The sequence below is a fragment of the Oryzias melastigma genome, linkage group LG15 (assembly GCF_002922805.2).
Source record: "Oryzias melastigma strain HK-1 linkage group LG15, ASM292280v2, whole genome shotgun sequence".
Taxonomy (NCBI): Eukaryota; Metazoa; Chordata; class Actinopteri; order Beloniformes; family Adrianichthyidae; genus Oryzias; species Oryzias melastigma.
In genome coordinates this window covers 22451258-22465969 of record NC_050526.1, presented here as the reverse complement: position 1 = coordinate 22465969, position 14712 = coordinate 22451258, and the positions used below count along the sequence as shown (strand labels likewise).

General features: G+C 42.8%; 1 protein-coding gene across 4 annotated transcripts in view; it reads left to right on the top strand.

Annotated features, from left to right (window-relative positions):
• Positions 1-14712, top strand: part of slit1a (slit homolog 1a (Drosophila)) — a 96985-nt gene that overhangs the window by 76926 nt on the left and 5347 nt on the right. For 2 of the 4 annotated variants that reach the window (XM_024296863.2, XM_024296861.2), the window contains exons 15-27: positions 271-294; positions 2334-2478; positions 2556-2630; positions 2717-2860; positions 4268-4411; positions 4490-4656; positions 6644-6776; positions 8779-8847; positions 8915-8986; positions 9072-9143; positions 13342-13413; positions 14310-14473; positions 14560-14684. In XM_024296863.2, the coding sequence (XP_024152631.1) occupies positions 271-294; positions 2334-2478; positions 2556-2630; positions 2717-2860; positions 4268-4411; positions 4490-4656; positions 6644-6776; positions 8779-8847; positions 8915-8986; positions 9072-9143; positions 13342-13413; positions 14310-14473; positions 14560-14684 (1406 nt within the window). The remainder of the gene's footprint in view (positions 1-270; positions 295-2333; positions 2479-2555; positions 2631-2716; positions 2861-4267; positions 4412-4489; positions 4657-6643; positions 6777-8778; positions 8848-8914; positions 8987-9071; positions 9144-13341; positions 13414-14309; positions 14474-14559; positions 14685-14712) is intronic. The other 2 variants (XM_024296864.2, XM_024296862.2) reach the window with 1 other exon arrangement.

Here is a 14712-nt window from a genome sequence, read left to right as displayed (position 1 = left end):
TTTTATTTTCCCCTCTGCTTCTTATTTTTTGCTGCCTCCTTATTCCCTCATGTCACTCCTCCTTAGCAACAGCCAAATATTTACTATCGTTTTACCTTGACACTGTTTTTTTTCCCCATATTGTCATAAACAGTCGTCTGCATCTGTGTTTAACCATCATGCACTGTCATATATAAACTTTATATATGACCGTCAAAGCATAGCACTCCCACAGCTATGCACACCTGACCACTCCCACTGACATCCGCCCCTTTCTTTCTTCCATCACAGCAAAAGAGCAGTACGTCATCCCAGGTGAGTGGCTTGTCATTGTTCCCGCCATTGTCCTATTATGTATTTCTGCCACCTCCTTACATCATTTTATTCCAAAAAAGCTGCTTTATTTTCACTCCTCTTAACCATAAATGTTTTTCTTCACGAGAACTCCTGAGAGGCTTGGAAGAAAACAGCGTTGCTAAAACAATAAGTTATAAATAGATTTCCACTGAAAGGTTTAGCCATAAAAGACATGATGATGAGGTGAAAACAATGTTTTTTTTCTTTTAATATGTGCCCAAATATTATTTGGGGTTTTCAAATGCTAGGCTTTAATAAAATTCTATAACCTTTAATTCATTTTTGATGGGAAAAAACTGCTGGACATGTTTTTCCCTGACAAAAATGAAGCTTTGGAGGCATGTAAAGATGAGTAATTTGTTCCAAAAATGTCAATTAAAGTACAAACAGAAAAGATCTTGTGCAATCGGCTACTTTTATGTCTGCCTCAGCATATTGAGTCTGAAGGAAGTAGATCTTTGCTTTGGCTTTAGTTCAAACTTTCAGTCGCAGAGAGGGAGAGAAGGACGCAGGGGGAAAAAGAAAATGTGTCCTCTTTATCAGCAATGCTAAAGAAAATAAAGCCCACCAGAGAACCCAGATTCATATCAGCGGATGTTTCCGGACCTCTTAACAAGAGTACTTCCAAGAAAATAACTAGGAGGGGCAGTGAAGTGTGTCAGAGTGTGTGTGTTTGTGGTGCTGCATATGAGTGGCTGCGTGTAAATTAATGTCTTTCTCTCCTAAGCTGAGATAAAGCTGACTTAGAGAACAAATGAGGAGATCAAAGCTGAATGTGATTAAAAAGAATTTCAACCCCCTCCTGAATGATAACAATAAACTACACACTCCAAACACACAACTGACTGCATGGGATCTCCATAATGTGTTGATAATGAGGATCCGAGCTGCAGGGAATTATGCGAACTTCTACAACTCCAGCGATGAGTCATTTTTACTTCCCCGAGAGGGGAAAAAAAAAAAACTCGTCCTGCTCCGCTTCCTCCGGCTTCGTGCAAAAGTGCTGACAGTAAAAGTGTCACCACCACGCACTTGTGACGACGACAGTGACTCAGCCCTTGCAAACTCTCCCAAAGCTCCTCCACATCCTGAAGATCAAAGCCCTTCTCTTGTACTTTCATTGCGTTCTCTGGAGCAGGAAATGCCTTTTCCTGTTGTCTGGCCCTGTGAGGGAAAGTTCCTTAATCACGGGCATTACTGTGTCTGTCTGCACCCTTCGAGGAGCAGCTATGGGAAATGACAGGAAAAGTGTTTGCATAGGCAACAAGTACAAGTTTCTCTCTCAGTTATATTGTGTTTTTGTACAGTCAGCAATGAGGCGCTCAGCTAAGTTGTGGTTTGAAATGCTGTTTCATTCAGTTTTTGAGCTGCATTTTATTATTCTAGAATCTTCAGGATCTCTTGTTCTCGATGTGGTTTGAGTGTCCTGCTGACGTCACCCTTTAGACTAACAGAGGATTGGGACCCAAACTGCAGAGGATGGAGTTTGCACGCTGCATGAGACAACGATTCGCAACACAAAGCCACGCGGGCGCAGACACCGCGTTCTAAGCAACTCCCGGCGCTGCTCCATTATTGAGCAGCCGTGATGTAACTGGCAGCACACTTTTTGGCACGTAACGGCTATTCATAGACAGAGGCGGTGCAGGAAGACGTCCCACATGCTGTCTCGTTCTGTCGTCTTCAGCTATCTGGACCACCCCACCTTTTGTCTCCCTCTATCTTTAGCTGTGTCTCACTTGGGGATTTCTTTTCTATCTTTTTCTCTACATCATATTGTCTCCCCAATATCCTCATTCTGGGGCATCCTGGCTTTACTGAAGCTGCACTTTCTTTTCGCCTCTCTGCTTTCACTAAAAAAACTTTCCAAAACATGATTTCACTGATTTGTGTCCAACTTGTCCTCAAGATGTCCTGATGCAACCTTAGGTTTTCTTAGGACAAGAAAAGATCCCAGTGGATCTTGATGCTTAAATTTAAAACTTTTTCTCCTTTAGGTACAGAGGACGTCCGTCTCAACGACGCCTGCAACAGTGATCCGGTTTGTCCCCCGAAGTGTCGCTGTGAGTCAAATGTAGTGGACTGCTCCAACCTGAAGCTCACCAAAATCCCCGAGCACATCCCTTCATCCACGACTGAGCTGTAAGGACAAGGAAAATAAGCCTGTACTTTGAAAAACAAAAAGATTAGCTTCATTTGAATGATCTCACTTTATCCAGCCGCCTCAACAACAACGAGATCACGAGTTTGGATGCAATCGGAGTGTTTAAAAACCTGGCACAACTGAAGAAAATGTAAGGGTTCACCATTCAGTCCAGAAGGTTTTATGCTGCTTTCATCTCTTTGAAATGCTGATGTCTTTGTTGTTTTTATTCCACAGTAACCTCAGCAACAACAAAATCACAGACATTGAAGATGGGACATTTGAAGGGGCTTCAGCTGTCATTGAGCTTCATCTCACCGCCAATCAAATCGACTCTGTTCGGAGCGGGATGTTCAAAGGCCTCGAGGGGCTGAGGATGCTGTGAGTGACGTGCAGACGTGTAATGTCTTAGTCACAACTGCCCTTACAAGTAGATATGGGCTGTTTGCAAGCGATGAATGGACAAACCTGCATGCCCTGCAGGAAATGTTAAGACTAGACCGTTTAGTGAGTCCATAGAACAAAAACGTTCATGCACATTTTTTTCTGCGGCCAAACTAATGGCATCAGATCTATGTGAACGCTTAAAAAATGCGTAAGGGAAAATAAGAGTAAAGTAGGTGAGACGCTAACCTGTGGTACATATTTTTTTTAATTGTTTCAAACCCTCGAAATATCCAACATGCAAGGGACCCATTAGTGCTGATCAAGTGAGAAGTGCATACGCCTTGTGCGTCCCTTGTGTACCCATTGCTCATCCAATCCTTTTAAATTAGATCATTAGACAATCAGAGTGCAGTTTGTGTGGGCATCCCACGGCTGTCCTATAGACACTTACGTATCATCTGCACATCCCATGGGTGCAGAATTTTCAAGCAGTTAGTAAGGAGCTAGTGCATGTGCTTCACTAATGACAAAAATGTAAGGACACCATAAGACAGCAGCAGCCGTGTGTAACTTATTGTCATAAATGGGCAGACGGCTGGATCCAAGTGCAGCAGGTTTATTTGGCACAGACAGGAGACCAGGAGTGAAGCACAGCTAAAAGCCCTCAAACCTAAACCAGGGTCAGGCAGGCAGAGGTCCAACAAAGAACAACCAGAGTGGTCAGGGTCCAGGCCAGGGTCGGAGCAGGCGGCAAACAATCAGAGTCGTGTGGAAAGCAAGGTCAGATGACACAGAAGATCAGGTCAGATTGAGAACGCTCAGTGATGCAGGGAGAGTGGCACAAACAAGACTTCGCACTAAGCAGAGCTCAGTGCTCTGACTAAATACTGCTGGGAGTGATTGCAAAGAGAAAATGGCTGTGGGGCTTCTTGAAATGACAGCAGGGGCTGATGGGTAGTGTAGTGTTGAGACTCAGAAAGTTCTAGCACTCAGGTGATGGATCCCACTGATGGACAGAGGGGGGACCGATTCTTGACACATGACATTGGTATGTTTCAATTTCATTATGTCACTTAACCCATGAGAACCTATAGCAACATCTGTGTAACAAAAACATATCAGAAATGTGTTCTGTGGTCCATTGGTTTGTGGTATATTCCACATCATTTTATTTTTAAGGAAAATTAGGTCTGGGTTCTTATTGGTTAAGGTGGTTCCACCTGCACTCCCTTTAAGATGTGGCCACTCCTATCTATGACCCTTTACAGACCTGGACAACCAAAATACCTGCACTACCTGTATGGGTCTATCCCCCATGAGGGTGCATGTGACTTAGGCATAAAATCCCCACAATCTTTGAAAGTTCAGATTCTTACAGCCTGGACTTGTGTTCCTCTTTAGGATGCTAAGGAACAATAAGATCAGCTGCGTCCACAACGACAGCTTCACGGGACTCCACAACGTCCGTCTGCTGTCTCTTTACGACAACCAGCTGACCACCATCACTCCTGGAGCCTTCGACACTCTGCAGACTCTCTCCACTCTGTAAGAACCTTCCAAGCAAACTTTTCTTTCAGGTTTCACTGTTTTTTTTTCTTATTTTACATTTTTTTTTTCTTCAAGGAATCTTTTGGCAAATTCCTTCAACTGTGACTGCCGGTTGGCCTGGCTGGGCGATTGGCTGAGGAGTAGGAAGATTGTGACAGGTAACCCTCGTTGCCAACGCCCAGCTTTCCTGAAGGAAATCCCTCTGCAGGATGTGGCTCTGCCTGACTTTCGCTGTGATGAGGGTAGGTGCTTCCTTCCTGTGCTAGCTTTTCTTTTATCTCTTCCACTTCTTTTGGGCAATTTTCCTTAAAACGGTGGAAGACAAAGGATCTTTCCTGAAACAGATTTAAACTTTCCTTTACAACACATGAGGAGAATGCCAAAAGTGTCTCCGATAGACTTAAATATGGCCACTTTTGTGAGATGCTTTTGTCTGCTGAATAGATTGCTGTTCAGCATTTCCTAAGCTCTGGTCGATGTTGAGCTGAGTGGAGCTATTGAGCTGTTTGCCTTATTGACCAGTCAGCCCATTTGCACCTGAATGAGTGTTGGACTTGTCTTCAGGCCTGGGGCAGCTTCTATTCTTTGCTCTTGCTGTTCAATATTACATTAGCGAGGCCCCTCTCCCCCTGTTTTGGTTTCTCCATCTTTCACTTCCTCTTTGTCTTAATACTCCGCCAACCTCAAGATTTGAAGGGAAGTCACTACATAGAGAAATGGATGTAAAAGGTTAACTACAACAGATATTCAATCAAATCCTAAAGATTAAATTCTAATGTTTTCAAAAATGATTACACAAAAATAACGACCGTCTTGAAATGAGGCTTCCTCAAATGAGCAACAGTTCGAGGCGTGTAACTCTATAGCAAAACACTTGATGACCTCTTCAAAAGCAGAAGTCTCAGCAGTTTGCAGAATTGGTGCTCTCAGGTGCGTTCACTCTATACTATGGAGGAAATAGCTCAGTAATGATCTCAAATAAGCAATTGTTGCTGCCCGTCATTCTGGGTAAGGTTATAAATCATTGCCAGACAATTTGAGCTCCATCATTCTACAGTGAGAGAGATTATTCACATGTGGGACATTTTGAAAATCGGTCTTGCCAGAAGTAATCACCCAAAAAAAACTCAGTCGATGTCAATGTTCGGATAACGTTTTGAGGAAAGATCCAGTATTTCATGCCTGATTAACAGGTCTCCATCCCCCGAAAACATCAAGGCATTTTTTTAGGAAGGGTTGGACTTCTTCAAGGCTGAACATGGATACTTAGTGTAGGCTGCATCTAAATATACAGTCAGTCTTGACATTTTTCAGACCCCAGGCAAACTTTGACTTAAAGCTCTGGAAATCCCTTCCCCCCAACTCCCTCACTTCACTTGCAAACTCAAAACTCACCTTTTCTGACATGCAGCTATTTGAGCTTGTAACCGTAGAACCAGAACTCTTGTCAGAATTTCTAGAATGATGGTGTTGCCTTTTTTTAAAATAAGTATTAAAGTGACAAATGTTAAAGAAGCTCATCTAAATTATTTCACACAGCAAGATATTTATCGTTTTTTGGTATAATTTCAACTGGAAAAGCATAAAGTTTAACCCCAACAGCTAAAAAAAAATCAGAGTTGTATCTTTTTTTCCTTATTTAGAATAAGTTATCAAATCTACAATTTTCTTTTCAATATGTTTGTATTTTTCAGTCTAATCAATACTTTTAGTTAGTATTTTTAAGAAAATGTTATTTATAAAAGATGCTCATTTGTTTGTTGCACATTGAGGCCATTAGTTATACAAAAACTGTTTTTCTTAACCTTTAAAGTTGATTTAAAAAAAAATCTAATTTAAAACAATTCTAAACAGTTGATTTTGCATAATAAATGAAAAAAAGGGTGTAAATGTAATTGAATTAATTATTTCACAGGGATGATTTCATACAGTCACAAATTTTCCTTGGTTGTTATTTCTTCCAAAATCTACGTTTAGCTTTTGGGAACTTCAAGATAATTTACTTTCTTTACCACGTAACTGCATTATATTTATTTTGGATTTCAAAAACTGGTTTATCCCTCTTCTAATTAATTTTCTTTAACCAATTCACCTTTTTTTGTTTGCATCTACACTCCCCCAGAGAAGAATGCAATTTAGCTGGCTCGTCTCCACATTTGCCTCCTGGTCATTCCCCCTTTTTCTTGCTTCCTGCTGTCTGTCTCATCTCTACCTCTTTGTTTTTCCCAGGCCAAGAGGAGTCGAGCTGCATTCCTCGACCGCAGTGTCCCAGTGAATGTACTTGTCTGGAGACGGTGGTGCGCTGCAGTAACAAGCACCTCCACTCGCTGCCCAGAGGCATCCCGAGAAATGTGACCGAACTGTGAGTTCCTTGGCATTAGTTAAACTTTTATTAATTCCCTAATTTGACCTGCAGGTATGATTCTTCCTGTGAGAGGATATGAAACAGACAGATAGCATCAGAAACAGAAAAGAGGTGCGATCAGGCAGTAGATGATAAAACAGAACATTATTTGGAGGGAAACACTGGTTCCCGCCGACATTTTTCTTTCTGTGTTTTCTGTTGCCTTCAGGGTACTGATGTCACCCTCACAGTCAAAGCCAAGGATCAGAATTCATGTGTGCGTGTGTGTTTGTGTGTGCATACTTGTACCGGGGCCAAAATCCTGTCCGCAGGAGCAAAGGGGAGCAACGGGACATTTTAATGAGCACTTTTCAATGGAAAGGGGAGGGAATGAAATAGGTCTGGAACTTTCCAATACTGTCTCAATTGGTTCCAACTGACTCTTGAGTGCAACACACTCGCAGATGCGCACACAACAATGCTCACCACGCGCTGTGCTGGCCTCCAAGCCTGTCATTGTCCCAGCAGGTGTGACCAGGTGTACCCCTCTGCTCTGGGCTTTCATCTAGTCATCTGGAGAGTTTGCTACTCCATCATTATCCCAAGTGTCCCCTGCACCATCATTACCTATCATTACCTCTGAACCCGAAGGCCTCCCAGCTAACCGCGTCCCCCCACCCCCAGCTGCTGCCTTTCCCACCCCTCGTGCAGTCAACAACAATGGCAGGAGCCTGCAGCTCTCTTGAAAAGGAGTGGGCCCTAAATCAGCCATTTATCAAAGTGACAGACCAGCAGTGGAGCTTTGTGTTCCCAGTCAGCAGGTTGATTGCATACCTGCAGGCGTGATGTCAACTGTGGGGGCCCGGACATAATCAGAATGTTATCACATGTGTATGCCAGACCCTCGAGTCACTTCAGAAGTTATTGATTGGTCAGATGAGTACGTCACAGACAGATTTCACTTCTTTTTCCAGTTATTTTGTCCTACAAAATGTGCATGAAATAGCTTATCCTTAAAGGAATTTGTGCTTAAATCACAGTTTCATTTTTTAATTTTTTGCCAGCTCAAATGTGATGAAACAAAAATGCAGTTCAGGAAAACAGTCATGCATTTATTCTAGAACAACTTCCCTTTTTTTAGGAGTGGCACTAAACTCCCATGTCAAGTTTGACCTTTGACTGTATAAAAGAACTGGACAAAGTGGTTGTGAGATCACCCATAATAATTAGATTACTTTTGGCTCCAACCAAATAAGGTAAATTCAGTTGCTGTTTTTTCTGCGATGTGGATGTTGTCATGTTGGAACCAGAAACTGTCAGTAAGCAGTGATCGGATTTGGGTACTGGTGTGCCACGCGTTATTGGCCTGGTTCTGGGATCCATGATTTAATGGTAACAGGCAGTACATCAAAAAACGACAACTTGGGGACACCCAAAACGTCAAAAAGTGGAGCAGAGAGGTCCATAACCAAACATTCATATGTGACGATTTGGGAGTCACAGTTTGCAATGCACTTTTTATGGGGAGACCCCATAATTATTCCAGTTTGACGGGCAAGAATTAAAAGTTTAACGAGCCACATTGGGTCTACCCTTAGATTAGTCAGAGTTGGTCTGAGTCAGGATATCTATGGCAACCACTCTAGCCATTCAGGAGTGAGCTTGTTGGAAGTTGAACACAAAATCTGTCAAACGTTGGACATGAGACCACATACTTTTATAGAGGCATTTGATTGGCCAGTTTATAACATAAATAAATGAAACTGAATTATCAAAAACATGTTAATAAATGGTAGCAGAGCAAGAATGGTTATTCTGACAAAATGACTGAATAATAGCAGTTTATTAGAAGTCTATGGGATTTTGGCTTCTTGGGACTAGCGGGTACTTCCTGTTTGGAATGCGAGGAGGGAGGGGTCACTCAGTCTGGTTCTTATAAACTGTCAATGAGTTTGAAAGACTTTGCCAGGATAAGAATGACAGATCTTTCACTGAACAAGCTATCTGTCTGTCTGTTTAGGTATCTGGATGGAAACCAGTTTAGTGTTGTGCCGAAGGAGCTTTCTACCTTCAAATACCTTCAGTTGGTGTAAGTTTCTGTTTATCTGCCACCTTTTAAAACTTTACACAGTGAACTAAAGTCTCTTTTTTTGCAGTGACCTGAGCAACAACAAGATTAACTCTCTGACCAACTCATCCTTTGCAAACATGAGCCAACTTACCACTCTGTAAGTCACAAATCCAAAGAGTTGCTTTTTCTTTTTTCCATGCATGCAAACAAACAAACATATGTGATTATTTGTTCATTTGCAGAATCCTGAGCTACAACTCCCTGCGTTGCATTCCCAAAATGGCTTTCAGTGGGCTGCACTCGCTTCGACTGCTGTGAGTTTATTTTTACCTTCTAAATGCATCCTCAGGCTGTGTGCTCATGTGTGTTTCCATTCATGTTAGGAAAAGTTGAATTTTAAACATCTATTTTTAATTCACAATACACTTTTTTCTGACTCCCCTTTTGTGTGCAAGTGTTTCTTTGGTGTCACATAATTTGAGGAGAAAGCTCTAATCAACAACAACAACTTCACTGGATTCAAGTGAAGTTTTCACAAAAAGAAAATTCTAAAAACAGAAAAGAAGCATTTTAAGTAGTTAAAGAGGACATTTCTTGCAGCACATGGTGACTGCAGAGATGGTGGAGCAGATGCTGAGAATCTTTGATTGACTCCAGAGGAAAAAAGCTGTGTAAACAGTTATGACAGCCCATGAATTAGCACACAAACACACACTCTGACCTATTTTCCCTCTTTAAACGGCAGCCATGGGGGCAGCCATTTTTCTCCAACTTTTATTCCCAACCACAAATATATACCCTCGAATTTACCCAGTTTGATCACCTCTGAAGGCCCCGAGCTCAATTCAGCCTGGAGGTGCGCCTCCTCGGGTGTACTGTACAAAATCACTCTGACACTGATTACCAGAAAATGTTTGCCCTGCAAACAGTAAAGTCGTCGGCTCGGCCTCAAGACTTTAATGGCTTAATGAAGTCTTTGATGGAGCTCTCTCAGTGACTATGCGCTGCTGCATAACTTTGATGCAGATTGTAAATGAGTTGGACAGAACGATGACGAAATTCGAAAAGATTTAAAAGTGTATCCTTAGACACAGCAGCTGCACAAAGAAACTGCACGCCAATGTCCAGTTAGGAAAGCAAAATCTCCGTGAGACTGCGGATCCATCTGTGCGTACTTATATATTTATTTTGTGTGTCTGTTTGCATAGTTTTCACATTTGTCATTTGCTGACTTGGTGCCTGCTAGCATGCGTGTGGGAGCCGACTTCTCAGCCTTCCCATGTGTGCGCATAGCAGGCACACTTTTTATTGCTAACAACAAAGCTTTGACAAAGCTCGTTTTTACGGCGGCGTTCGGCTGAAGCCCTGCATCATTACAAGGCAGAAAGCATAAAGTCGCTTTAGCGTGGAAATGAGAGTGAAGCTTGGCCATCATTAGCTGATGCCGCCTTGCTCACCCAAGCACGCCGCTTTGATCCCTAATGAATCTGCGTCCGTTTTTCTGCTCTTACTCACTCACGCCACCTTTGCCTTCTAAAATATTCCGTTTCGCTTGTGTGCTAGACGCCATGTGAGGCCCTGGTGCCACCCACCCCACATGTACTATACAGACTGAGCCACATGCATGTCTGAGGCGCACGCCGGCACAAATGAAGCAGAAAACTTTGATGTCTTTACGGCTGGTGTGATCAATCATAAGCCTCCCATTAAACGTCAATTGGAGCCACGAGATTTTTTTTTTTAATCTTTGCTAAGCAAAGCTACGGGGGTCCCACAAATCTGAAGCGACAAAGAGTTTCGTTTAATAGTTTTTAACTTTAAGACCTCCACAAGGGGTTCAAAGTTCAAAGTTGGAAGCTTCACCCAAAACCACAATGAGATGCCAAAGACGGCGGTGAGCGGGACGCCGCCGTGTGTACTCACACATGCTGAGGTGCCAAAGCCTTTATTAAGCTGCACCTTTGGCTTTACACGCTAATAAAGAGGAGAAGAATCATTAACGCTCAGCCTTCAAACAGCCAAACGCTCGGATGTGGCGCGATTGTGAGCGGTGCGCTTGTAAGTGCGTGTAGGTGTGTGCGACGGCTGAGGTTTGAGCTGCTGATTAATAAGCTGCTAATTGGCCTGCTGGGTATTAGGTGTGAGGAGAGTGAGCCGAGACGGTGCCAGGGCGTGGCCTGGGGAGGTTTTGAGTGGCAATGTGGGAGGAGAGGATCACGGCGTGCACAACAGACAACAATTTAATAAAAAATACATTCAACAAGTTAAACCTGATTTCCTGCTGGTTTTTCAAAAACTCTGCATTATCTGCCGCTGATTGACTGGATCAGATGTGTTTGGCCAATAAGGAGCTTCACTGGCTGGATGGTTTGAAAAGATTTCTGCACCAGTGAGTTAAACCAAAAATCACAAAATGATCCACTCTTATGAAAATTGTGCTGTTTCATGACGAACAACACTAAAATTACAATTCTGAGGATTTATTTATTCAAATTGTTGTGAAACAGAAACAGATGAAAAATGTTGTTGGAAAAAGTTTGTAGATGTGACGTAGAACGCATTCTCACTCCCAACTCGTCATATCTGGACATATGGTTCGGGACACCCCTCCACGCCACTTTTTGACGTTCGGGGTGTCCCCAACTCATCGTTTGTTTGACGTGCTGGCTGCTCTATGGGGTCAAATCAGGATCAGCTTAAAGTGAAGATTGAAAATTTGATCAACAAGCAATGTAAATTTGAAAAAGAAAATTTGAAAAACAGTTTTAAACTCCATAATACATATTGAAAATTTTAAAAAGATAAAACTTTTACCAATTAAAGAAATAATGTTTAGTTGTGCTTTCAACTTTCCTTTTTTGTTTCTCTTTCTTTTATTTCAGCCGCGAAAATTAAAAAACTCTGACTTAAAACTGAAAACAAACTGAAAGCAAAAAATGAGAAACTAAAAAACGGAAAGCTGAAATTGGTAACATTTTTTGCTTTTTTTTTTTTTTTACTGTTTTTCAATTTTTTTTTCTATTTAAATGTTCAATGTTTCTTTCGAGTTTTCAATATTAATTTTATCAAATTTTCAAATTTTTATTTTTCAAATTTACAATTCCTGTTTTTCAAATTTACAATTCCTGTTTTTCATTCACTTTAACCTGATCCTGATTTGACCCCATGCCTGTTTCCATTAAATCAGGGGTCCCCAACATCCAGGCTGTGAACCAGTACCGGTCAGGGGGCCGGTTGGTACCATCCCACAGACAGGGAAAAAATGCATACGCTAATCAGGGGTCCCCAAACTCCCGGGATGGTACCACATTTTGAGGGTTGGGGACCTGTGATTTAATGGGAACAACCAGAACGTCAAAAAAAAAAATGACAGATTGGGGTCACACAAAACGTCAAAAAGTGGCACCGAGGGGGACCGAACCATACGTCCATATATGAAGCCACTACAGCATGAATTTCCTGCTCCACTTTATTCTGATGCATCCACTTGTAGACGACTAGATCCATGTACGTCTTTGTTTTCCTTGCATCTTACCTAAAACTGTCCGGCTTGATAGCTACAATATTACTCCCTATTTTTGTTGCACCAGTAATGTTAGGTTGGGAGTAAACTAGCAGGAGAGCGTGTAAGCAGATTACTTGGTACCAACTGTCCCGCCCACAACTCAGAAGAAATGACTCAAGTTTTTTGGATTTTGGCTAAAAATGGCATAATCATAACTAAAAAAAGACTTTTATTGCTTTTGAAATAGATCAAAAGATGATTGAAGTGGGATTTTATAGGCGCCAGGTAAAAGAGAAACCAATTCTATCCGGAGCCAAAGCTCTGACAGTTGAGCTGATGCTGACTGATGTATCTGGCATCGTGGACAGGCATAATGATCAAAGTCTGCAGAAACGAAAGATAAATAAAAAAGAGGAATGGAGGTGTCAGGTGTCGTCCTGGAGACTCCCTGGCTCCTCTTCCCCTCGAGATTTGGTTGCCACAATGTTATTTGACTTCATGACCTGGAAATCATGCGCGGACCCACCTTTTGCTTTGTACTAATAAACATTTCCACAGCCAACCAGCTAATTAAAATGCTCACCCACACCAATCATGTTGGAATGGAAACATTCTGCGTCCTCAGACGGACCCACACTCAGCACTAATCAAAAGCTGAGATCGGAATATGTTAGGATATCATATTTATGTTTTTAGCTCTCCTGCTCGAGGTATAACTTTGTTACCCCCCACCTACTCTGTGCCCTTGCCAGCCAGACATGCGTAGAAACTTGACACCAGGCTTTTCCATTTACAGAGACTAATATCTTTGCCAGCTGCACAGACCTCTGCCAGATCTAAAACCCACAAACACCACACTGACATTCAATTTTTCTACATTTTTCCTGATATTTCAACGATTTCCAAGTTCTAAGTGCACTTAAATGCAGTTGTTTCACATCTCAGTACATGCCAACGTTTGTTTCTGATCTCATAAACTGTCTTGTCTGATTTCCTGGCATCTCTAGGTCCCTCCATGGCAACGAAATTTCAGAACTTCCCGACGGCATCTTCAACGATGTGGCTTCTCTTTCTCATTTGTGAGTAATAATCTGTTATTGTTCCAATCTGTGGGCCTCTGATGAGATGGAAAAGGAAATTCAGGCGGTCGAGTTGGACAACCAAGGAGCGATGTCTTCTTTAGTTGGCTCACCCATGTGCTGACCCCTCCCACCATCGGTCCTGTGGTTAAAGCAACACACAGACCCCTCCACTGTCCGATCACCCTACGACATCTCCCAAACACATTCTCCATGGTCTGTGGGCTTCAGAGTTTGTTTATGCATGTCTTTCATTTTCTGCGTGGCGTGCAGAGACGGAGAGCGTTCAGAAACAGCACAAAAGTATCTTTGCTCTCTGCCGCCGTGCCCCCGCCTGTCCCTTGATTGTCAGCGATCAATAGAGCTATCAGCGGCAGAGCTGCTGAGGAAGGAGACAGGACAGAAAAGGCCAAACAAAGACATTTTGTAAAGGCAGCGCAGGAGTCAAGGCTGCATGAAATCGGGGTAGAAGGACGGATGGATGGAGGGGCGGGCATTGATCAGCAGTCACAGTCAAGTGGCTTTCATGTTAGCAGATGTCAGGTGTCTGCTATTGGCCCGGCCTGAAAGATGAGCCTGTGTTTCGTCGTAATGGAACAGCATCGATTTAGGAGTGTTTGTGCATAAAGCGGGAGGACAGAGTGCCATTGATTCACAGCCACCATGGCAGAGGCGGCTAAGAGTGCCGTCTGTTCACACCTCTGCTTCTAATTGGGCAAAGATGATGCATAGCAGACCGTTACACACTGAGAAATGTGTTGTTTCTTTTTCTGGAGAATTCTTTTTATTATGATTTTGTAAACAGAAAGGTCAATTTGAAAAAAGCTGTGGACGTAGAGCCATCTGCTGGTGATTGTGGGGTATTACAACTCCAACCAGGTTTTGTCTTGTAACAGGGCGATCGGTGCCAACCCTCTGCATTGTGACTGCCGCCTGCGCTGGCTGTCCGACTGGGTGAAGACGGGGTACAAAGAGCCTGGAATTGCCCGCTGCGCTGGTCCTCAAGGCCTCGAGGGCAAACTGCTTCTCACCACACCTGCAAAGAAGTTTGAATGCCATGGTGAGCAGCTGTATTTGCCATGGAGGCAACACTATGAGCAGCAGTGATCTATATGTATATATTAATGTGTTGTGGGGTTTCTGCAGGTGATGTGGACATAGCGGTGCTCTCTAAGTGTAACCCCTGCCTGTCAAACCCCTGCATGAACCACGGCATCTGTCACAATGATCCAGTAGAGATCTACAGGTGCAGCTGTCCACCGGGATTCAAGGTGAGAGCAAGCGTTTTCCTGTAAACCT